The following is a 26,224-nucleotide window of genomic DNA, read 5'->3' as shown; positions in this document are numbered from 1 at the left end:
GCAGAGCTTTTAAAGTAGGCTTAGATGTCTCTTTCTGTTTGCTTTATAAGAATCGAACTGTTTTCAGTAACCTGGCTTGTTGCTGTTGGCGGAGGGCTATATAAATAACACTAGCCATAAGTTGGTTTTTATTGAATAATGTTGAAGGCAGGGCAATGAATTTCTACATACAAGATTGTAGAGAAAATGTGAGCCAGCGTCAGTACATGTCAAAAGAAGCATAATCCAGGCAGCGTCTTGTTCATTCAATCATCCTTAAAGTAGTTCATCTCTGAAAAGTGATTAGGTAAAAATTATACATTCTGCTCAAGCAGAGCTGTTTCTCAAGTGAATTTCAGTCGCATTTGCTGATTTTAATGATCAAAATAATTTCATACTTATCAATCCTATTAATCCTGCAGAGGCAACACTGCTTAAGGGGGAAGAATCGGAATCCTGTTCCTCAATGAGATTGTCACATATTTGATTTATGAATATTTTACTATGAATGAATAAATGTGTTGGGAACTGTTAGGGAGTGGGAGGGAAGGAGTAATTGCTAAGTAGGAAATCATGTTTATCTCAACTATAATGGTGGGTTTTTATATGGTTGGTTAGGTGTAGACAAGTTCCAGAATTGGAAGTTGCCTGAAATGCCTGTAGTAACTTGTGGATTTTAACTACAGTACTAACCATGTGAAAAGAAAGCAATTGAGTTAATGGAGGCAAAGTAGTAATTTCAAGGTGTTGTTTCCAGTGGCTGCTTTGCCACTGTACCTTATTTTCACTGATTCCCTCCCACCCATGAAGACTTTTCCGAAGGTTTGGGAGATGCCCTTGATCAGAAGGGGAAATGACATTGAGAGCTGCAGAATATCTGGACCCCCCAATTTGCATGAACCGAGGCACTTTCTGCTCAAGCAAAGCCACCATTAATCTTTAATAGAGTTCAATATGTGTTTGCGCATGGCGGTGTTCTGTGGAACGAAACAGCCTAATTAAACTCAGTACTGGCATTCTTGACAATATTCTTGACAATGGCATATATTTCTTTTCCTTAGGGGCTGTGATGGTGTCCACTCCTCAGGATATCGCTTTACTGGATGCACGCAAAGGAACTGAGATGTTCAAAAAAGTGAATGTGCCGGTGAGCCTTTACAAATGCAAGTTGTTTGATCCCTCTAAATAATGGATATGTTTTAAGATGGGCATATGTGGTCCAGGGGCCAGACTGGTCACCAAAGCATTTTTTTCCCCATCTGGCCCCTGGAGGCCCTGTCAACTTGTAACCAAGGGATGGTGATTTTTTTGCCTGCAATTCCATCTTTAGGGAAGACCTGCAGCTTAGTAGTAGAGTGCATGGTTTGCATGCCAAAGGTATCCAGTTTGATCCCTCGTGGGTCTGGAAAAAACTGCCAGCTGCTGTGGGTGGTGGTCTGATTTCAGTATAAATATACCGAAGAAAGTCACAATTTTGCTTATAAGTAAAATCACTTTTCCTTGAAGTTGAAGGAAACCCACAAGGCTAGTTCTTCTGCCTTTGTAAAGCAACTGGTCCTAGATGCATGGTGTCTGACCTTTTGTGATCAATCTGTGGAGCAGGTTTTTGAGTCGCCCCCACAAAGCCATTTGAATAATAGTGGCCATTTAGATAACAGTATCTTAAGAGTACAGAAGGGGATAGTACCTGTTCTCTAAGAAATTTATGTTTTTCATATGTTCTAGTTGTTGATACTTTTTTGGGGGAAGAAACTTGACTGTATGCTATAAATAACAGATGAGCTCTGAGGGTGATAGCAAAATTATTTCAGAAGTGAATAGTGGGTGTACTGCTTTGCTGTACTAAAATACAGCCTTTGTAATCCTAAATATACTACGGTACAAATTAACCTGAAAGTTGCCAGCTGTACTCCTACATAACACACATGCAGTTTTCCCTTATTTAGGTATATTTGAGAAGTTTGAGCGAATGAGTTTTCCATACGGAGAATTTAAACTTTTAGCTGCTTGGCTAGCAAGGATGGATACAAACTCATGAACCTCCTAGGTCTGGCACTTCCAAGACCTGCCATACGCCATTGTGCAACAAATAAGGGGAGTTGAAAATGAAGGACTGTAAAGGGTGCCAGTTGATGCAGATCTTGAGAGCGACATTGTTACTTTACAGTGCTTTATATCAAACAAATCAAAAGCTTTCCCCACCCCAGACAATGGGGGAAGACAGCAAAGATGGGTAGAGGAAAATATTTTTTTGAGAGACACCATTCTGAAGTTTGCGCAGATATTTTAATCTGGTCTTCAGAGTTGGTGAGGGTTTCTACCACATGTTTCTCCTCTCACTGCCACCAAACCCATCTTTTGATTTGAAACATACAAAATCTGAGAGACAGTAATATTCATTGGAAGAACCACTGGTGGTTAAGTATGAAGCTAATGGTTAAACATGGTAATACTTTACAGCACAATGAAATATGGAGAAGTAAATAATAAATCAAAGGAGGTATGTGTTATTTCACAGTGTGTTATACTTGTACAGCTAGTACTTAATCAAGACACAGCTTAGACAGAAACCCATAAAAAGGCTGTTTATCTTCTGCAGTTCCTTACAGAATTACTCATAGAATTTGGTATCTGGGGCAGGATGTTCCTGAGAACAGAACAAAAGTCTCATTATAAAATAGCACGGGCTGAAAGTTATCGGGACATCGCTGGTATACATACTATATAACAAGTCAGTTTCAGTCATTTCCACACTGCTGGTTTTTTGTTTTGTTTCTGTAGGCCTGTTTCATTTAAGGATGAAAGTGTTTCAAGACAGATAAACAAATTATAAATAGGACAGAGCTGAAGTGCACTGCTTTCCCGTGAATATGTTTGGCAGTGTCAAAAAACTTTATCCACACCCCTGGCGACCTCCAGAATTTTATATGAAAGGGTTCAAACATGTTTGCCAGCACAGGCAGCATCGCCCTCATTCTTACAAGGTTTGCCCTCCGTGAAAGCATCAAAGAGCCAAATATAGCTGTATAAGTGTCATGGCGCCGTATTCCATAGGAGTGGTACACCTGTAGCCCTGAGCCAGATCTGTCCCACCAGATCCAGTGTACTGGCAGCGGCAAAACCTGCGCAGAACAATTGCCATCACAGGGAACATCAGAGCAGATTGGAGTACTCCAATCTGGAGTGCTCAGTCTTGTTATGGTGGCAATGCAAAAAGGAACCAAGGTACAGTGGTACCTCTACTTACGAATTTAATGCGTTCCGAACGCACATTTGTAAGTCGAAAAAAATTGTAAGTCGAATCCCATAGGAATGCATTGGGAGAAAAAATTCGTAAGTCGAAGCAACCCTACCTAAAAATCTAAACCACATCCAAGATGGCGGACGGAGCTCCCTTCGTAAGTAGAAACATTCGTAAGTAGAGTTATTCGTAAGTAGAGGTACCACTGTACCTTGTTCTGCTCCAATTTGCCACAAGCGAGGAGGGCAGAGGCGTGGGTTGAGTGGCGCTAGGTGAGAACGAACACTTTTTAGCCCCCACCCCCCGCTCTGGGAGAGTGCTGGCCACGGAGTTGGTTTTTTTCTTCCTAAACCTATCTGAGAGCGCCGGGGGGGGGCGACGACTTCAAAAGGCTTTCTTTAAACCCACCTTGCCCTCACCATTAGATCTCTCCAGTAGGAAATGGACAACGGGGAGGTGGCCTTTGTGTGGCAAGAGTACGAGTGTCTGAGTGCAAGTGGCAGGGAGTTTGGGTTGGCAGCGCCCAGTTTGGCAACTCCTACCACTGGCCTTCCAGGAAGAATAAGGAGTTGGAAGTAGCAGCAGATTGAGCAGGTCATAAAAAGGAATTTGGGGTGGTCTTGAAAAGAACATTTTTACTTATGTGAACGTTTGGCACAGCCCTAATGACAAAATATAGATAACCCGCACTATTGCCTACCTTTAAGAACTATTCTTCACGCGATGTACCCTTAAGCTTAATTAAGAATAGTATCAATCATCTCTGTAAATAGTTTCCTCTTTTTAAAAAATTAAACTGGCAACTGTGGTGCTGGTTCAATTAGAGCTATGCCCAAGGAGTACACTTGTCTTCTCCTGAAACTGGAGTAGCTTATACTGAGAATGTACTAAGTATCTGATATGGAATCAAAGCTGAAATATCTCACTGGGCATTTGATATTTAGCATCAGTATAATATTATCTTTGATGCAGTTGAGTTGTATCTTATGCTTGCTTCAGCAGCATATATCCATAACCAGCTCCATTTCAGATCCATTCCAGCCCCTTTCTTCTGCCTCTGACTACCTCTGCTCCTCCCTTCTGCTTTCATCATCCTCTGCCTGCCTGCCTCCTCCTCCTCCTCCCTTCAGCTGGTTGGGGAGAGGGGAGGCAGTGGAGACACAAGGTAGGCTCTCACCTGCCAGCCAAGGAAAAGGTAGTTTTGGTTATACATGCAACCCGTGGAACAAACCCCTGTGAATATGATACGTTGCAACTGTACTTCCTATCCATGTTTGATAGCAAAACCAAAACACCACACTTTAAAGCCACAGGTGAAAATGCAGTCAAATAAGCTCCCTTCAGCTTCAATTATCCAATGCATGAGGTGGGCAGTGGGGTTGAGCATGCTAGCTTTGCTTCCCCCAGCCCCATTCCCCCCCATTGCCCTCAACTTGTGCAAGGAAGCTGACCGCGTGAGTAAGCCTTCTATATCTGTGGAGGCTCTCTGCAGATTTTGGAACCCTGACTTTCTAAGATTCCGTTGCGTTTGGGGTGTCTTCACAGATACAGGCAGCTCCCTGCTTTGCACAGTCGCCCTCCGTGAATTGAGGGTGACAGGAATGACAAGTGGAGGTGGGTAGAGCTAGCATGTTTCTCCGGACTGCCCCTGGCGTTGCTTGGAACATGCTGCATGCTCAGAGCTCATCAAACTGGCTAATAACTGAAAAGCCTGCCTAAACAAGTAGCTGGGAAAAACTTACAGATAATTTTTCAGGGTTGGGTTATTTGAAATAGTTCTTTTCCACCTCTCCTGTGCTCAAGGCAACTCACACAATATTTCAGAGATAAAAAGTAAACATTAGGGGGGAAATGCAGCAGCAGTCATCAAGACACCTTCAGCTCTCAAAAGACTTCCTAAACAGATGGGTTTCATAGCTGCTCCTAAAGGCAAGAAGATTGTTCCACAACTACTCAGCTCCTTACTGCGGCTGAGCTGATTTCCTGCAATTATGATATTCAGACAGGATCTCTGAAGTGTAGCTTGCTCTCTCTTGGTGATCATTCGTGGCCAAGTAAGATTGCCTTCCATGAGCGCAGGTCTTGGTGCCCGTAGGGTCCCATCTTCCTGGTGAAATTAAGTTTGAAGTAAACCTTCTATTGCCAACAGAATACTTATTTCACCATAATCATGGTGCAGGGGTGATTTCAGGGTGGGTGGGTTTACAGCTGGGGAGGGGAGATTTGTGGCAGGCATGTTGTGCCCATATGGTTTTCAAATGTGCCCATGGGTCCCACAAAGGTTGGCAAACCATGATCTAGAGCATTTACGTTAGGGCTGACTGAGTGCCAGATGGAAATAAGGAGGAGGGATGTTGTGCTGTATATGTGACAGACACAGACTTTACAAAAGAACAGACTGCTGTGCTGACTTCTGATTAAAGGTAAAGGGACCCCTGACCATTAGGTCCAGTCGTGACCGACTCTGGGGTTGCGCGCTCATCTCGCATTATTGGCCGAGGGAGCCGGCGTATAGCTTCCAGGTCATGTGGCCAGCATGACAAAGCCGCTTCTGGCAAACCAGAGCAGCACATGGAAACACTGTTTACCTTCCCGCTGTAGCGGTTCCTATTTATCTACTTGCATTTTGACATGCTTTCGAACTGCTAGGTTGGCAGGAGCTGGGACCAAATAACGGGAGCTCACCCCGTCACAGGGATTCGAACCGCCGACCTTCTGATCAGCAAGCCCTAGGCTCAGTGGTTTAACCACAGCGCCACCTGGGTCCCTGGGACTTCTGATTAGGGCCTCTTTAAAAATGGATGTTGGCCAGACCATAGAGATTAAGATCAAATGAGCCTGGTTCATAGCTGTCTTACAAGAGCCAAACCATGCTCATAACTGCGACCGCAGATTGCAACCGTAGTCAACCTATATGCTGGCAGGGGAGGTGTGTGTCTATATGGACAGAGGTGTGTTTGACAGCTTTTACGGCAGCCAGTTGCCTTGAATGTGAACACTAGATTTCAATGGAAAAGTGGCTTGCTCATTCAGCCCAGTGCAACATAAACTGTCAAAAACACCTCTGGATATGCACACACTTCTCCCCAGCTCCTGCATACTGCTGCATAGAATTGCAGCCCTAATCTTGTGTTGCATACCAAAACCAAGTTATTTTGTCTGCATTTGTTTTCCAGTTCGACTATATGTGTTTTAAATATACTATGCCTCCAAGTATTACTATTAGATTTGTGCTTATATATGAGAGGAGAAGAGACATAATATCTGTTGTACTTTTCCCTCAATTGTTATGCGCTAAGACACACTGAACTGGTACAGGGAGAGGCAGACGCTATGGAAAACAGTGGTGACAAAAGGTCAGCTTCCTCCTCTCATCTTATAGCCAGGCCCAGAAGCTCCTTCGCTGTAGAGATGAAATTGCTGTGTGGTTTCCAACAATTGTTAGTTTCACCTCAACTCTTATGCTTTTACTTAACACTAGAAAATGGCTGCTACCTCCAGGCTTTGATGCTCTGCTGGTGTTAGCTAGAATTTTATCCCTCCGTGAACCCATTGAGTGACAGCATTGGTTCCTCCAGCCATTACCACCCTGGGAATTCCCAACTTTTGATCTTAGACACCACCCTGTGGTTTATGAGTGTTTGCAAAAAGCAGCATTCCAGAAGATGAGAGATACAGTGGTACCTCGCTTAACGAATGCCCTGCTTAACGAAATTTCCGCTTAACGAAATGATTTTTTGAGCGGAGGTTGCCTCGCTAGACGAATGCGTTTTATGAAAAATTCGTCTAGCGAATCGCGGTTTCCCATAGGAATGCATTGAAATTCAATTAATGCGTTCCTATGGGCAAAAAAAAATTCAAAAAAAAAAATTCAAAGCATTCCTATGGGATTCGCTAGACGAATTTTTCGCTATAAGAAAAGACCCGAATTAATTTCGTCTAGCGAGGCACCACTGTACATGTTTCGAATTCTGGCTTCCATCCCAGTGAACTTCCGGTATTACATCTGCACCCACCCTGAATAGTATGCACATCCAAATGTCCTTTATGCAAAAATCAACCCCATTTAATAGGTATCCATAATCGGGCTTGGTGAGTTTTCTTTTGGGAGGGGGTTCATTGCCATATGTACTTTTGGGGATTCCTCATAGAGTCGTATCTTGGCTCCCGAACGCCTTGGGAGTTGAACGATCTTGGGAGTCCCGAACGATCGAAAACCGGAACTGAGTGTCCCGGTTTTTGAACGTTCTTTTGGAAGCTGACTGTTCGACAGGGCTTCCGCGGCTTCCAGTTGGCTGCAGGAGCTTCCTGCAGCCAATCAGAAGCCACACTTTGGTTTCCAAATGTTTCGGAAGTTGAACGGACTTCCGGAACGGGTTCTGCTGTTCAACTTCCAAGGCACGACTGTATTTGAATTTAGCAAGCATAGCACATATGTGCTACTGTAGGCGCATATGTTACACCAAACTCTTAAGTTAGCCTCAGAAATATAATTTGAAACACTGAGTTCAAATGTGTTGAAAATAAATAGGCTTAATACCACAGGTGAGAGAGATGATTCTAATGTTTTTCTAGGCTTGGGCAAAGGGGAGAGAAACTCTAGTGTGCAGAATGTGGTTTGAGTGATGAATAAAATATAATTAGTCTCTCTCTCTCCCCCCCCCCATCCTCATTAAGAAAGAAAAAAATGCTAACTTTCCTGACAGGTTTTCTAAGTTAACTCAGTTCATTTAGCTTTTAAAGCAACATCTAACATAAGTGCATTAGGTTTTCCTTCAGTAATTTGTCACATCATGCCAGATGTCGTTATTTCTGTTGTTTGGTTTTTAAATATGTTTCTCTTCTTTAGAGTGAATAGAAAATCATAGTTCTTTCCTCCCTCCTCCCCATCCCACCTTGTAAGTGGTCTAATGAAACGGATGCTTTAAGGGCATAGATAATATTACAGAGAGTGTTCACAGTTTCCCTTTAGCTTTGGAATAATTTGGCTACTAACAATGAGTTCATATTCAATCGGCAGTCAAGGCAGCAGATTGCCTTATTTATTTAGCCTGTTGCTCTCAACATACCTGCCTGAGAATAAGCCTCATTGCACAAAGTGGGATGTACTTCTGAGTGTACATGCATAGGATTGTACTGTTTGTTCAGCTCACAACTTTTTGTGCAGAGGTTTTGAGCTCATTTGCTTGACATGAGCTGGAGCTGAGAGACTTAGAAAGTTGGAAGTTTTGAATTTGAGAAAAAGTAGCTCTGACTCGTCAGAGCTTGAAGCTCTAATAATAATAATAATAATAATAATAATAATAATAATAATAATAATTTATTTATTTGTACCCTGCCCATCTGGTAGGGTTTCCCCAGCCACTCTGGGCGGCTTCCAACAGAGATTAAAATACATTAAAACATCAGTCATTAAAAACTTCCCTAAACAGGGCTGCCTTCAGATGTCTTCTAAACGTCAGGTAGTTGTTTATCTCTTTGACATCTGATGGGAGGGCGTTCCACAGGGCGGGCACCACTACCAAGAAGGCCCTCTGCCTGGTTCCCTGCAACTTGGCTCCTTGCAGCGAGGGAACCGCCAGAAGGTCCTCAGCTGTTGTTCCTTTTGAGTGGGCAGTGATTTGAAATGGACGCTGCTTACCGATTTTCTTTCTGCTTGCCCAACCTGTGAATTGTTAATAAAGAGCTACTCACCAGAACTATAACCTTCCCAAAGTAACTGATCCCGCCTGGGGTCTTCTTACCGCTCAGAGAATGGTGGGTACAAAAAACACAATTGTAATGGATGGAATTTCGTGCTCCGCCATGGCAGTCCTTCTGTCTACATAAACAGCCTGCCAAATGGAACAATCCCCTCTCTTCTCCCCCTGCACAGAGCCCTGCCAGAAGCTCTGATTTGGGCCCCGGATTGTGGGTGCCCAGCGGTGTGCGCATTGCTCTGCCGCCACCTGCCATCGCAGTGGCGCCAGAGAGCCAGAAGAGGTAAGGCAGTGGCAGCCGAGCAGCCCGCATGTGTGCGACGTGACAGCCGGACACCCACAGTGGAAATTTTGTGGGCGGTGCCCAGGCACCCAGGTCCCCCAGAGATAGCACCAGTGCTACCCCAGTCCCCGAGCCAATGGGGTGGAATGGGGAGTTTGGGGAGAGAGGAGGGGGAGGAAATCCCTGGTGCACAAGTGGAAGTCATTGCATAGGGCTTCTGCTGACAGGGCTCGTTAGAGTAATCCTGCACTAAATATTTTATAGCATGCTTCATTATCCTATTCATGATGTCAAAATTGTGAAATGTAGACATGAGAATAATTTCCCTACCATCTAGAGTGGGGGGCACAGCTTTTCTTTTATGAGTAATTGGTAAGTTTATGGATTTATTTATGTAAGGTTGGCTAGTTGGAAGAAACTAACCTTCTCTAATTTTTATTTAGCCTCTTTGTAACCTTTCTGAGTTTTTCTATTTGCCAGGTCTTGGGGCTCGTTCAAAACATGAGCCTTTTCCGGTGTCCAAAATGCAACCACGAAACCCACATTTTTGGAACTGATGGTGTGAGGAATCTAGCCTGTGATCTTGGTCTGGATGTTTTAGGTAAGAATGTGGTGATTGAAAGTATTAGATGAGAAAGAAGTAGAATTAAATCCAGAGTTATTTGATTGCTGTTTAATCCTATTGAAATAAATGGACTTCAGGCACTCAACTTCTGGCAGTGTATTCAGGACTCCTGTGTCATATAGAAGGAAATGCAGAATATTATTTATTTGGCCTTCCACTGATTCACATCCTACAGCGCTAATATGATTGGACTTACATGTATCACATCATAGGAACCTTTTTTTCTGATGAAATTGTGTTCAGAAAGCATCTGACTCTTTAAAAGAGGGAGCAAGGGAGAGAAAGAAGGCTGTTGTGCTGATCTTCTGTTTCCTGAAAGAAGATGGCTTACCGGCTGGATGAGAAGCAGGTCTCCCAAGTTCTCCAGCTGGGGTGGAACAGATCTTCCCCAGCCAGGCTTCTTGCAACGGTGGCTCCCTATGGTTGGATGTGTAGGGAACAGTTCATATGGCTCCATATCCCTCACCCTAGTTGAGGATGAGTGATAGCTGCAGGAAGATAAGACTGAGGGGTGGGGGTCCACAATGAAGAGATTTAGTCAGACCAACAGATTTGCAGGCAAACTTTAGGTAAGAGTGGGTTGGTTTAACCCCACCTGCCCTTTTTTCTACCCTACTGAGTTGCACTTTCCCTAGATGAACTTTGCCATTCAAGGCCATTACCTGTTGCTGCCCATCTTGTGGTTTTTGATGGCTTACCTGGTCAGGATGCAAATGCAACAGCTTCTGTTGCCTTAACCCAGGCATCCCCAAACTGCGGCCGTCCTGATGTTTTGGCCTACAACTCCCATGATCCCTAGCTAACAGGACCAGTGGTTGGGGAAGATGGGAATTGTAGTCCAAAACATCTGGAGGGCCAAAGTTTGGGGGGTGCCTGCCTTAACCTCTGGCTGCAGCCTTCATATTTCAATCTCAGGTGTGTCATTAGCAAGTAGAGCTACACATTTTTCTTCCCACACCTTGGCTTCTTCTTTCTCGAAAACTACCACCACCACCACCACCCCTTTTCCTGTATATCGTCTGTCCACTAACTCCTCTCACCTCGCAGCTCCCTCTCTGTCTTTAACCCTGGTCTGTAGCTGTGCCTGCCATAACTCCTTTCCCCAACCTTGTGCTTTCTTTCGACACCTTGCTCTGCTCTGGAGCCCCTTCAGACTGTAGCTCTCTCAGCTCATAGGACAGCAACGCAGTTATGGCTGAGCAGAGCAGCCACTAGGGCAATTTGACCAGGAGAGTCTGGCCCTCCATGCTGAAAAGAATTAACAGTCCCCGATGAAAATAATTCTTCTGCGTTGAAGCCTGCAATGGTTCAGGTGTAAGCTGGTAATGAAATGTAAAATGTGGCATACCTCAATTAAGCTGGTAAATGAGATAATTGTGCCTGCTAATGATTTATATTTTCACACCGTGCTTTAATTATATCAGTTCATACAGATTATCCATTTAGAACCAGGAAGTGAAGTTCATTTAAAAAAAATGCCATAGAAGCATTAAGGGCTGACAGAGACCTAGCAGAGCAAGGAAATCCATAATTAAAAGTACACAGTTGGGTTAGCTTGGCTGTCTGCTGGAAGCGTAATGAGGATTGGAGTCTGGGATCTTGTTTCAGCTGTCACTGGTACTGACCACTGGTAAGAAGCCTCCCATGCCAAAACTTCCCGCAATTAGAGTTGATTCATGGTCCTTCTGACGTGCACCTATATATTGGAGCACATAATTAGTGTAGAGTTCTCTGCATTGGATACGCCAGAGAGTCATGCAACACGATTGTATCCAAAGCAGCATGTTCCATCAGTGCAAGGGTTTTGAATTATAGAGTTGGAATGGACCTCAAGAGTAATCTAGTCCAACCCCCTGCAATGCAGGAATCGCAACTAAAGCATCCATGACAGATCCAAGCTCTGTTTAAAAACCTCCAAGGAAGGAGAGTCCACAACCTTCCGAGGGAGACCGTTCCACTGTCGAAGAGCTCTTACTGTCAGAAAGTTCTTCCTGATGTTTAGTCAGAATCTCCTTTCTTGTAATTTGAATCCATTGGTTCAAGTCAAGGACAAGACAAGATTGTTCCATCTTCTGTGTGACAGCCCATTAGATATTTGAAGGTGGCTATCATATCTCCTCTCAGTCTCCTCTTTTCCAGGCTAAACATACCCGGCTCCCTCAACCATTCTGCATAAGGCTTGGTTTCTGCTTGCACAACAGGATCCCCCTCTGCACCCCCTAAATATCTTCTGGGGTTCCCCCAATCCCCTAGAGGAGATTTGTGGGGGGAGTCCCCAATCTAATGCTTCTGGCTCCCCAAGACCACTGATTTTGACATCAGTAGCAAAAGGTAAAAAAGAAATAAAGCAAGCATGCCATTGGGACAGAGAGGTTTAAATTTCTCCACCAGCCCAGCACCTTGATAAGGATCTAAATTGCATCTTCTCAGTCATCAGTTTGATCTTTTTACAAGCAAGCAAAGGATAATAACCCCTTCTCCTCAGTCGATATGTACATACCAGTATAAGTTAAGGAGAGGACCGTGCAAGTGGGCATGTGAGATGACTAATAAGCCCCCCCACCTCAGTGGCGTAGCCAAGGATGAACGCGGTCCTTGGGCCAAATAATGGTTAGTAACCCCTCGAAAAGTGTTAAAAAAACAGACAACAATTTATAGACATGTAGGAATGAACTTTCAACATCAAGAATATTTTATCCAGCTTCTGCAGTGTGTGCTTTTTAAATTAATTTTAAACACCAGGTATCAATATTGGTCATCCTTCACAGATTACCTTAACTTGTTTTTATTTAAGTCCAAGCCCAATATTTGTAACAAACTTTATGTAACAAACAGGGCACCCAATACATTTGAGAAAGGGATGGAATCACTGCAGAATCGTGGGTGACTGACTTTTGAGAACTTGGACTGAGCTGCTGGATCCCCAAGGCCCAGCCTTTCCTCACAGCAAGGGGACAAACAGGGGCTTTTGTCTCATGGATGGCAGAGTTATGGCTCCGGCCTGGGGCGCTGCATTAGCTGTGGCAAATGTGCCATCAGCTATAGAATAATGGCAGTGTAGCTTTCTGCACCCATGGTACTCTGCACCCGTGGAGAGGGGAGTCCACAGCTTCATATAGCTCCTCAGTCACCCTTAAAGGGTGCATCAGATTTCTCCCTTAAAATTGCTTTCTGTGCAGCTATTCTCATCTTACCATTTTACATATAGATTTGATTTATATTCAGCTGTTGCGTAATAATGGTCATTGTTGGAATCTGAAAAAGTTTAATTTTCCACAAGAGATTATTTTTTTTTAAAAAAAGGATGGGACCATCCTGTGTGTTATTGTGCCATTTTTCTTTATTTCCGTGGCGGTCCCCTGCTGATTAGAAAAGCACCAAACACAGTTGTTAACTGTTGGAAGGGAAATTAATTGAATATGTAACAAGCACTTAATTAAATCAGTGGTTCCCTAATAACAGTAACACATCCTTTCATTTTGGCAATTAAATATTTAAGCCTGTATCCGAATATTGATTAGGATGTTACAGTTGTGGAAATCAGTAGGGAATGAACTGCAGTACCGAATAAATAACGTGGGGCGTGAACAAGCTGGAAGCTGGGAAACTTTACTGCGGACCTGTTCTGTGAGCGCTCGGCACTGCATGCATTCAGCTGGCCTTTTAGCTTGAGTTTTGGTATAGCAGGGCCACGGAATTCTGCACTGCAACACAAATTAATTCAAAGCCAGTTTTTGGTTCCAGACCAGAGTGGAGACTCGAAAGAAAACAGAATGCCCACTGGTGCATGGAAGTCCGACATGCTTTCTTTTGTCACCCTAAATAGGTCATCATCTATGAATTTTTGTTCCCATTGGGTGATTGCAGCAGACAAAAAGGGAGAAGACTCTCCATTTCCATAGATGACTGTAAGGCAGGGTTCTATCTAGCAATAAAATAAAAAATTATGAATAATGTTTCTTTAAGAAATATTTCAGCTGATTTTCATTCAAGTGTTGCTACTTACTGCGCTGAAATATGAGTAACACCAGTACTAGTTGAATTTATGGCATATATAAAATATTGAGCTTAAACTTCAATTTATGGTCTTCATACAGGTGACATTCCTCTACATGTCCACATAAGAGAAACATCTGATGCTGGCAAGCCTATTGTGGTCTCACAGCCCCAGAGTGACGTGGTGAGTTTTAGTGTAGTTTGCGTACAAATCTCATCTTGTTCATTTTTGCTTTATTTATTACAACACATGTGCCCCCTGTCTCTGTATACCTGTTTGCTTATTGATCATGGTTTGAACAGGAATTCAGCTAAGATAATTTATTACTTAAACCCCGTCCATCTGGCCAGGCCTCCCCAGCCACTCTAAGCAGTTCCCAGAAGAATATTAAAAACACAATAAAACATAAAACATTAAAAACTTCCCTAAATAGGGCTACCTTCCGATGTATTCTAAAAGTCAGATAGTTGTTTATTTCCTTGACATCTGCTGGGAGGGCGTTCCACAGGGTGGGCGCCACTACTGAGAAGGCCCTCTGCCTGGTTCCCTGTAACCTCACTTCTCGCAGTGAGGGAACCGCCAGAAGGCCCTCGGTGCTGGATCTCAGTGTGGTGGGGGTGGAGATGCTCCTTCAGGTATACTGAGCTGAGGCTGTTTAGGGCTTTAAAGGTCAGCACCAACACTTTGAATTGTGCTCGGAAAGATCCTCCCATGCTAAGGGAAAAAAAGGAAGATTCAGAAGATTTAATAAATAGACCTTGAAGAACACTTTTCACGTTATTAGAATTATTTGTAGAATAGCCGAAGGCCCAGTTCTATCTGATGATGTATGGAATATTAAACCTGCACATATCCATTAGAAAATGGAGATATTTATAACATGATGAGCACGTTCCAAAAACGTTCCAAACGTGAACGATGAAAACGTTCCAAAGTGGGGTGAAAAGAATTTGCTCACTACCTTCCTATCCTAATGTCTAATAAGAAAGCCAACAAGATGCAAAAAAATTAAATGTTTTCTCGAGTTTATGATGAAGGAAATAATATTACCTGTGCATTCCTTTAAAATAGAAAATTAAGATATTTATTGTGTCATATTGCCTATGCTTAGGAACTCTGAGATATCTGTTTGCCTCCTGTGTTAGGTGATATAGACACATGTGCAATCCTCATAAGGGACCCAGGCATGCAACTTGCCATGCCTTGTAGTTTCACTGTTGCAACTGGCATAGCTGACTTCTTTTCAGTTTTAAAATACTTTGCATCATTGGTCATGGAACTGCATTGGTGAAAACTACAGTGTACGTCTTGACTCTGCATGTGGTTTTTCTTACTCACACACAGAATGGTCCCTTTGGAATGTGTTCCTTGTGCTTTTTGTGCAGGAGTGTTTTCAGAAATCGTAGTTTAGGAAGTGGCCAGGAAGAGGAACCTGTCTTTATAAATCTGTAAAGCTTTAAAGCAAGATAAAGTTCATGCCTTATTTCTGAAGTTGAGGTCCCAAGGTCTTTTGCAGTCCACTGTTCATCTGTAGTTACATCTTGAGAGCATTTCTGCCATTTCTTGGCTGTTTTATTTCTCTTTGCACTACAGAGCAGCCCTTTGGCCTCCAATTGATGGGTCAGCAAATTGTTAATGTTAAGCTGTCAACTTTTTCCTTTGCTAAGGAAAACCCACACCTTTCTTTGCAGAAAGATGAGCTATAGAAAATCCCATTTAGAAACCTCAAACCGAAAAGAACAGAAAAATCTCTAAACTGACAACATAGTTTATTAATATGAAGGCAGTTCAGAATGACAAATGAGAACTGTAAATTTCTCCTTTCCATTTCCCTCCATTAAAATTCTCTTGTTTCACTTCAGTCCGTCTTGTGTTGCTTAGAAATGATGGCACAAACAGTTCAATCCAGCTTTATAATCAGATAAATAGCCCATTAGGAAGAATATGAGTAGGAGAAAAAGTTCAGCATGTGTACATGTTAAGTTTATGAAAAGTAGAATCCAGGTTTGTTGTGGTTTTGATCGTTTCTTGCCTGCTGATGAAGGATGCAACAAGAAGGGAAATACCTTATGAAAAACTCACAAATTATTTTCCATTACAGGGATCCCCCCCAATAACTAACGATACTATATAGGAGTTGCAGTGGGTACTTGCCAGTGCAAGGTCTCCCCATCCCATCCAGCAAACTGAAATTTCATGGCACAGAAGCTCCATTATTTGTCAACATTCTGTTGGTGACGCATTTTTTCTCTTACAATTAGAAAGTGTCTAAACGTTTCATTACATAACAGCTCAGCCAAGGGGTGGGAGCTGGTTTGCTGGTGACAGAAGACAGCCAGTTTGTTGCCTGTTTTATATACTATTTTATGCTGTTTTACTCTGACCTAAGAGATAAACACATTGCCATTTTTAAATATTTTTACAGGCCCAAGCCTATCTGAAGATTGCTGCTGAAATAGTGAAAAGACTGCCAGTTTCTCCAACTTAAAACCATATTTTTGAGGTTCTGTGACTAGAACTTTACCATTTGAAGTGTGCCGTAGGATGTGACAGAAGAAATGCCATATTATGGAACATGCCTTATTTTTTATTTTGTCTTGGAAAATTAAATGTCGGTACCAACTTAGTGCAATTGTCATATCAAACGTTTGAAGCAAACTTTCGGCATGCTTTAGCAGCAAAAAGCACCAAAGAGCCAACTTGTATTTGGAACTCAATATTTTTAGTGCACCATTCAGTAGGCCTGGTATTAAAGAGGAAGAGATATTTGAAGAGATTTTAGCGTCTTTATGTAGGTACACTGACAAACACCAGAACGCACCACTGCATGTGTGGTCAGTTTGTTTCTCTCTGTCATGTGTCTGAATGAAGATACTAGAAATGTAAGATAATTATGCTCAGCTTTGAAGAGTTATCATTAGCCAAGATTCACTTATAAGCAGTCAAACAATTAACTAAGAATCCCAAGAACTGGCTTTTTAATGCATTCTCTTATCAGCTTATGTTCGATCATAAGATAATTTTCTTATTGTAATTGTCTGGGGAAATTGCTCCATTTCCTTTGTCTTGTTGAGCCTGAATAAACCCAAAAATCAGCAACAAGCTCTTCATTAAAATTAGATGCATTTGAGATCAGGTTGCCAAAGGAGGAAACAAGTGATAAAAATTAATTACTGACGATTGCATATATGAATATTTTCCCACTAGGAAATAATAGCCCTGAATCTATAAACAAAAAGATCTAATTGCCCTTTTTTTATCAGTGCATACTGCGTGGTTTTGTCTGAATTTCCTACTGCCTTAAGTCTTGCATCATTATTTTCTGCTAATAGAGCTGGTCACAGCAGGGGGAGGGGGAACTGAATATGAATGCATCTAGGATTTAGGCTTACATAAACTGAAAGTGTGTTTGTACAGAATGGTTTATTAGTGTCTCTCTATTCAATTCTACATCTTTTTGGTTCATGCTACTATTTGTTCCTGTTATATACGGTAGGTTCTAATGATAATGTACAATGACTCACTCATACACAGAATAAGCAAGAGAACGGGTTGTATTCAATACAGTGGTACCTCGGGTTAAGAACTTAATTTGTTCTGGAGGTCCATTCTTAACCTGAAACTGTTCTTAACCTGAGGTACCTACTAATGGGGCCTTCTGCTGCCACTGCCACTGCCACAGCCACACAATTTCTGTTCTCATCCTGAAGCAAAGTTCTTAACCTGAGGTACTATTTCTGGGTTAGCGGAGTCTGTAACCTGAAGGGTCTGTAACTAGAAGCATCTGTAACCCGAGGTACCACTGTATAGCGCTAAGGTGAACATTCGATCAGCACAATAATTTATCCTTCGTAGTGGAATATTATCCTCCCCTGCTCTCACCCCCCTGCATGCCTCTAAATCTGTTTCCCTTGCCTTGCAAATCTGGGGATAGCTTGTGCTAGTCCAAAATGTTAGGCCTAATATTTTACTGGAAAAGGTTATGTGAGTAGCTGTCTGATTTTCAGAGTTTAGACTGCCATTTTGTTCTCCAGCATATACTATTCAAATAAATACAGTCTCCCTATGAATTCACAGGATCTGAGATAAAACGTGGTAATGTTACTATAGGTAATGGGAAAGAAGCTTTCCGAAGCAGGTTTCCCAAGGGAGCAAAAGCTAGATAGATTGTGCTGAGGCCTTATTCCAGGACATCCCTCAGCACCACTAAGTTATTTAGTGGTTCATATTGTAGGGACGCAGGTAGCCTAAGGCTTGCAGATCAGAAGGTCGGCGGTTTCGAATCCCCGCGACGGGGTGAGCTCCTGTTGCTCGGTCCCAGCTCCTGCCAACCTAGCAGTTTGAAAGCATGTCCGTGTGCTGCTCTGGTTCACCAGAAGTGGCTTTGTCATGCTGGCCACATGACCTGGAAGCTGTACGCCGGCTCCCTCGGCGAATAACACGAGATGAGTGCCGCAACCCCAGAGTCGGTCACGACTGGACCTAATGGTCAGGGGTCCCTTTACCTTTATTGTAGGGGCAAGGTGCCTCCCATTCATCCTTTATACTGAGCTTGACTACAATGACTTTTATATAGCACTGATTGGCTTTTGGAGAGACTGGATCCAGATGCACCATTCTCAAGTTTCCATCTTGGATGGACAAAGGCACACATCTTCTCCCTCTTCTTTATACTGAGCGTTGGCAAACTGATTCTCTGATTAAAAGTTTCCTAGAGCATCCATGAATCGTTTCTTTATTTTTGTGTTGCAAATTTTTGTGTTGTGTTTAAACAAGAAAGAAGGAATTTTGGCAATTTAGTAACAATATAAATCAGCAATACTGATTTATAAATCCTTGCATCTTTTATCCATAACAGGATCAAGGTAGCCTGTACGCATGCGTGTATGAATGCTTTTGTTGCCATGTGGACTTCTGTTTGGAATACACTAGTAAGAGTTGTTTGACATCTATCTGTCTCAGGAGACAATGGAAGACTGTGCCTTCTGGGGTGAAGACAAACCATTGGTGAGTTACAGCACCAGGTGTGGCTGTAGAGACAGATATGAGAGAGACATGTTTTGTTGCAGCTGATGCATGTGTAGCATGGCATTTCTTCTTTCTGCGCTTCTCTCAGCAGTCATTCCTTTTCTGATTGCTGCTATGGATACACAACCTGTCTGTCTCCAGACACTGCAGTTGTCTGCAAGAGATTCCCACATGGTGGGGTTAATGTTGCCATCACATCCTGGCATGTGATGCCCCAAATCTTCCTGATGCAGTGCATGTGGGAGGCATCATTCCTGGCAGGTGTAAGTTGCCCATGTCTCACTACCATAAAGTGGTGTGCTCAGCACGCAAGCCTGGTAGACCTTCATCTTGGTATTGGCCATTGACTTCACATTCTCCCATACCCTTTTGGAGAGGCAAACCGTTGCTACAGCTCCCTTGCCAAAATGCTCAGCGTTGATGGAGAAGTTGTTGGTTATGGTGGAGCCCAGGTAGACAAAATTGTCTAGCACCTCAAGCGTGTGGCTGCCAATGCTTGGAGTGCTGGTGATGTTCTGACCCAGGATGTTGGTCTTTGTCAGGTTGATGGTAAGGCCGAACTCCCTGCAGGTTTGGGCAAAACACTTGATGAGATTCTGTAGATCTTCCTCGGAGCGTGCTGAAAGCAACAAGGAAGAATAGGCACAAAGAGTTGGGTTGAGAACACAACCCTATTTTACACCACTCTTCATAGGGAAGGCATCCGAGGATGAGCCATCATATTAGACGGTGCTGCACATGTTATTGAGGAAGGACATGGTCATCTGGTGGAGCGTCCTACTTTATTGAACAGTGTGAAGAGTCCTTTTCGACTGCCGACCCATTGATTTCAGTATTCTCTTGTTGGTATTGATTAAATTGCTTTTTAATCACTGGTATATGTTGGATGGATTTATTGCATTTTACATACTTTTGGAACCTGCTCTGTGATCACTTGATGTGATGAAAGGTGGTCTCCAATTTTTTGGAGCAAGATATCATTTAAAATATCCATACGTGTTTCACTCTTAATTTTGAAAAATCAGATAATGAGAACGCATCAGTTCTACGCTGCTCTTTTCTTGTAAGTTATCCGTTTTATCAGTTGCTTTTCCAATGCTGAAAATTCAGTATTGTTGCTATTTCAAACATGCAGATGTGTTAGTTGGTTACAGAACTGAGCTGCTTTACTTCACCTTTCTATCTAAACATAATTAGCTTAGTATTTTTTAAAAACAACAGCAACAATAAACTCTCTGCTATCTTACAGTAAAAATTGCAAATGTTGCTAAAGCTAGCCGCCACAAAAAGCCATTAAAATACTTCAAGAAAAAGAGCCAAAGACCTGCTGAAATAGAAGAGTCTTATATGACCAAAGACAAGTAAAGGAGGAGGAGGAGGATTTGATACCCCGCTTTATCACTACCCAAAGGAGTCTCAAAGCGGCTAACATTCTCCTTTCCCTTCCTCTCCCACAACAAACACTCTGTGAGGTGAGTGGGGTTGAGAGACTTCAAAGAAGTATGACTAGCCCAAGGTCACCCAGCAGATGCATGTGGAAGAGCAGAGACACAAACCCGGTTCCCCAGATTACAAAGATGGAGCCAGGCGATTTGGAAAATCAATAAAAATAATTGGAAGGGGGGGAGGGGAGCCAGAGCCAGATGGACCTCCTTTGAGAGGATGTTCCAGAGTCTGAGCAGAAAGAACACTTGATGGCTCCTAACTGAATATGTGAAATGCTTCTGTTGAAAAGCACTGTGTTTTGATGTGATACAGAAGTTCTGTTTCGTACGTTTCAGGGTTTAAGAGCTCTTATGTGAATTAAAGTTGAAAAACGACCATGAACTTGACCAGCTGGCAGTCTGGGGGGGGGAGGGGGAGACTTCTAGGTGCCCGGAGAAAGTTATTTTTGTGGAACACTTGATGGAAAATTCTAAACAAAAGGTGACCCCAAAGGAGGATTCAAGGCTGAAATAAATATTTTTCCAAACACCTGGAGCTCTTTCCACCCCATCATATATTAAGTTGTCAAGTCTTGCATGCGTATGGCAAACGACTCTGCCTTCATTTGAAATTATCCGCGGATAATGGACAGTTGCATCTGGAGACACGGCCAGGACCACAACACTGACTGGGAACACAAGCTGTCCCGGTGTAAAAGCCAGGCCCAGGGCATGGTCAGTTGAGAAAATAGGGACCAGGATGGTCAGGCCATCCCCTGGCAAGGACCTTGGGCTCGACTGTTCCATTTTCTAGAGAGATGGGATATAGCAGCATTGGGGGCCCTCCTTGGACTGATGCCCACAGGTAAACAGTGTGGAGAGAGACAGTGACAGGATGATTAGAGAAATCTGGCTGAGAAAGAACCAGTATGAAGTAACGACATCTGTACTGAACCCACAAAGAAAAGCAATTTTTCTGAACAGCTTATCAATTATAGGAGTGGCACTAACTGCTGAGTGAATATGTATAGGTTCGAGCATCTCTTTACCATCACCCCACACACTCTTAACACAATTCCACCCCCCCCCAGGGTGAAAAAGCAGGGGGGCTGTTTTGAGGGCAGAAAAAGTGGCTGGTGGTGAGGTGGTTAAGGAGCACTTCCCCACCATTCTTTCCTGCAAACTGGCACCCTGTTTCATTTATTTTAAAATAATCAGACTTTTCATGTTTCCTGTGCAATCTCTGATTTGGCCCCATCATAAAACACTTTCCCTGCTAGTTTCGAGAGACTCTTAATGCTCCATGACGGAATGATGGCAGCAGCTCCAATCCAGCTGGGCTTGATGATGTGAGAATAGCTATGTAAAAGTACCAACCATGCTGTGCAATTAAACTTTCTCTACAGAGTAGGAAGAGTAGTCATGGCATAATTGTACACGTCATATAATTGTGCTATTAGCGCAATTAAATGCGTATTTATTTCTCTGGCTGCTTTCTCCCCTCTTTATTTTTAGCTGGTGTTCTAAATAAAACTGCTGATAGGGAAGCAAATTAACCTCAAGTGTTCACACAAAATAAGAGATTTAAGTATACAGTTCTTGAGCTTCTCTTTCTGTGGACAAACGCCAGCTCTCTTGGCCTGAAAGCGAGATGAGCGCCGCAACCCCTTTGACTGGACTTGGAGACCTTTACCATTACCTTATTTATTGCATATTTGAAATATCTATATTTTCTTCACAGAAGTGAAAGTAACGATTGCCAGCAATGAGTAAACAGACCACATCTTGTTTCTGGAACGGGATAGTTCTAAAAGCAGTAATAAAACCATGCAAGGAAGTCAAATGTTAAAAACTCCCGTTTCCTTCTCACAACAGCTGCATCTTGGAGAGGTTCTGATAAGGGGCTGAAGAACAGAAAGGCGCTTGCAGCCAAAAGAGAGGAGGTGTGAGCTCTTGGGTGCCATGTTGTGATCGTCGGATGAAGGTCGGCATACAAATTCAGCGAATAAAAATCAAATAAAACCTGTAACCCTCTGCATGCATACCAGATGCTCTGCCACCGAGCCAGGATCCTTCCCCATTATAATGGCAGGGCTCTCTTCTAGATTGTGGGGCCCAGCTGAGCAGGTTGAAGGAGAATTCAAGCTGGGGAGAGTCAGGTGGAACAGAGGCACTGAACACTTTCTCTGCTGGTTTCTGTTCCCCCAATGCCTTCCCCAGGCTACTTTCTACCTAAAAATAAGCCCAGTTAGGGCAGAAGCACCTGGGGGGGGGGGAGGCACAAACAGCAGATAGGTAAAAGGTTCAGCACCCCCTACCCTCCTAATACACCTTTGTTTGAATAGCTTCTCCACTCCATCACTTTAAACCCATTTGATACCAACTCACATTCTAACTTTTGCAGCCTGCTGTAGCAGTTCATGTTTCTGAGACATTCATTCTGCCACCTTGTGTGATTTCGTCTGAATTTTTCAACCATTGACCTCTTGCCTTTATTTCCGATTTGGTCATATTAGGTGAAGGTGATTCAAAGATGTTTATAGCAATATTATTTTCAAGCTCGTTTTTGTTTATATCTCCCTCCTATTATCCTCTGCGTCTGTTTTAGATTTGAAAGAGGGGAAGGCTATCTCATATTGCACCAAATCTCTGCCAAAACTCCAAAAACAGCTGGGGTTCTCTCTCAGATCTATGGACACAGAACCATATTTTATGAGCTGCTATATTTTTAGCCAAGCAGGAAAAGGACTAGGAAGCAGTCGGTCACTAAATGGAAATAATTGCAGATGTGGTATTCATAACATTGACTTGTTTTGTCTTCATTTTATGCATTACTCTGTGGTTTGGATCTTGATTCTTGACTCAATTTATTGCAGTCAAACAGCTACTATTTTCTGTTATAGTTAAATTTAATTGTATTGTCTTTCTAGCAAAGAAACCTCAGCTTCCACTTGTTAATGTACATTTTTACTTATATCTTTGTTTATAATCTGGGATTGAATATTCCCTACGATGACTATAACTAAATCACTTCTCTTTTGGGCCATGTATATGTTTGGGCAAGCTTGTTAGGGAAACATCTGTTGTTCTTTTTATTTCATTTTGGAAGTGACACTAAAATTACTTTGATTTAAATAGTACCAAGATTTGGGAGCTTGTTTCTTGCAGTCTAGATTTGCCTCATTTCCCTGCAAGAAACTGAAGAACAACATTTAAAATAGCGATGGTTTGTTTTTTTTAAAAAAAGGATTTTATTTTACAATTTATTTTGGGGAAAATATTCATGCATTTCAGGGGGTTGGACTAGATGAGCCTTCCAACCCTACAATTCTATGGTTCTAATACTAAATACCCGTGGTTAGTGATTTAAATACAAATATTTTCTGTAGGATGCAAAGCAACCATTTTTCAACCCACAAGCAATGTCTGTTGTGGCTAATTTTTGGAGAAACATGGCAATTGCTATGTTGGTGTCACTAGAAAGGATAAATCCTTGGGCAGAGTCTCATACTCCAACTGTATCCAATCTCAGTTTCTCTCACACACGGTGCTTGCTTAGGCTCTGTACACACAATACACGTAAATCGCATTCCCCACTGCAAGAACCCTGTTAACTGTAGTTTGTTAAGGGTGCTGAGCAGGGCCAGATTTAGGTTTGATGAGGCCCTAAGCTACTGAAGGTAATGGGGCCCCTTATATGTCCAGCTGTCCTTTGTCAACAACAAATTGTCACTTTTTTGTGTTGCATATATGATATATGGTAATTTATGGACCTAATAGGTATCTAAAGCCATTTGCACACATTGCCATGCAACCAGTCCATGTAGAATGTGTTGTTGTTGTTTAGTCGTTTAGTCGTGTCCGACTCTTCGTGACCCCATGGACCATAGCACGCCAGGCACTCCTGTCTTGCACTGCCTCCCGCAGTTTGGTCAAACTCATGTTCGTAGCTTCGAGAACACTGTCCAACCATCTTGTCCTCTGTCGTCCCCTTCTCCTAGTGCCCTCAATCTTTCCCAACATCAGGGTCTTTTCCAAGGATTCTTCTCTTCTCATGAGGTGGCCAAAGTATTGGAGCCTCAGCTTCACGATCTGTCCTTCCAGGGAGCACTCAGGGCTGATTTCCTTAAGAATGGATAGGTTTGATCTTGCAGTCCGTGGGACTCTCAAGAGTCTCCTCCAGCACCATAATTCAAAACCATCAATTCTTCGGCGATCAGCCTTCTTTATGGTCCAGCTCTCACTTCCATACATCACTACTGGGAATACCATAGCTTTAACTATACGGACCTTTGTCGGCAAGGTGATGTCTCTGCTTTTTAAGATGCTGTCTAGGTTTGTCATTGCTTTTCTCCCAAGAAGCAGGCGTCTTTTAATTTCGTGACTGCTGTCACCATCTGCAGTGATCAAGGAGCCCAAGAAAGTAAAATCTCTCACTGCCTCCATTTCTTCCCCTTCTATTTGCCAGGAGGTGATGGGACCAGTGGCCATGATCTTGGTTTTTTTGATGTTGAGCTTCAGACCATATTTTGCGCTCTCCTCTGTCACCCTCATTAAAAGGTTCTTTAATTCCTCCTCACTTTCTGCCATCAAGGTTGTGTCATCTGCATATCTGAGGTTGTTGATATTTCTTCCGGCAATCTTAATTCCGGCTTGGGATTCATCTAGTCCAGCCTTTCGCATGATGAATTCTGCATATAAGTTAAATAAGCAGGGAGACAATATACAACCTTGTCGTACTCCTTTCCCAATTTTGAACCAATCAGTTGTTCCATATCCAGTTCTAACTGTAGCTTCTTGTCCCACATAGAGATTTCTCAGGAGACAGATGAGGTGATCAGGCACTCCCATTTCTTTAAGAACTTGCCAAAGTTTGCTGTGGTCGACACAGTCAAAGGCTTTTGCATAGTCAATGAAGCAGAAGTAGACGTTTTTCTGGAACTCTCTAGCTTTCTCCATAATCCAGCGCATGTAGAATGTAGGCACCCTATATATAGAAATGAGCATTTTAATGATACTTTAGGGGGCAGGCTAGCATGCGGGGCCCATTACTTACATCATAGGAGCCTACACAACACAAAACACTGTTGCCACTGTATGTAGGTTTTATTTTATTTGTTTTTTATCTTATATTTTGGAAATGTACATCCAGTTTTTCCCCCTTTAATTTTTTTGGGGGGTCCCAAAAAAGCTATAGCTATAGCTTGTTTAGCTTATAGTGTACGTAAATCCGGCACTGATTCTGAGAATTAGACCTCTGTGTAGGGTAAACTACAGTTCACGGGAGTCTGGTGTGGGTGTGTGCTTAAAATATATGGTGTGTGCACAGCCATAATCTCTTTAGTTAGGGCTTGTCCACACTTCCATTCACCCTGTGCCTAGAAAGCTCAGGACAGAGAGGTTTTGCATTTGCCCTGCCACCTTCCCTGGGAAAACCCCCTCTGCCACTGAATTGTAGCACAATCCACAGAAAACCCAACTGACGTTTGTTGTAATTCCGTGGTGAAAAACGAGTTTTCCTGGGGGGGGGGGGGAAGCAGCAGGACGAGCAGAAATGTGGACACACCCTTGATTCAAGCAGCTTTGCAGGATTGCAGCCATTGATTCCAACTCTACTATGGTTGAGATACAGTTCCTTAAATTATTTGCAGCAGTCTCATGTATTCTCTGATTATACTATTCAAAATTATTGTAGTAAACAGCTGCTTTGTATTGTTTTAATTGCCAGAAGAGCCCATATGCTAGCTCAATATAAACATTATTTTAAAGATTAATGTTGGATAAACTTGTCAGACCTATGTAATGGTGACTTCTGCAAACAGTATGTATGCATCTTAGGTGTGTTTATTTACATTCATATGCTGTATATTCCTGCGTATAAGACTACTTTTTAACCCAGGAAAATCTTCTCAAAAGTCGGGGGTCGTCTAATATGCTGGGTCGTATTT

The 26,224-nt window shown here is 42.7% G+C and overlaps 1 protein-coding gene across 6 annotated transcripts in view; it reads left to right on the top strand.

Annotated features, from left to right (window-relative positions):
- Positions 1–24,661, top strand: part of NUBPL (NUBP iron-sulfur cluster assembly factor, mitochondrial) — a 69,210-nt gene extending 44,549 nt beyond the window's left edge. For 5 of the 6 annotated variants that reach the window (XM_035109832.2, XM_035109852.2, XM_035109868.2 and 2 more), the window contains 4 exons: positions 1,041–1,126; positions 9,683–9,803; positions 13,925–14,007; positions 16,250–22,138. In XM_035109832.2, the coding sequence (XP_034965723.1) occupies positions 1,041–1,126; positions 9,683–9,803; positions 13,925–14,007; positions 16,250–16,312 (353 nt within the window). In that variant the 3' untranslated portion in view covers positions 16,313–22,138. The other variant, XM_035109842.2, reaches the window with a different exon arrangement.
- Positions 24,662–26,224: the final 1,563 nt, after the last annotated feature.

This window comes from Zootoca vivipara, chromosome 1 (assembly GCF_963506605.1).
Source record: "Zootoca vivipara chromosome 1, rZooViv1.1, whole genome shotgun sequence".
Taxonomy (NCBI): Eukaryota; Metazoa; Chordata; class Lepidosauria; order Squamata; family Lacertidae; genus Zootoca; species Zootoca vivipara.
The sequence above is the reverse complement of the archived record's forward strand: the minus strand, read 5'-3'. Positions and strand labels throughout refer to the sequence as shown.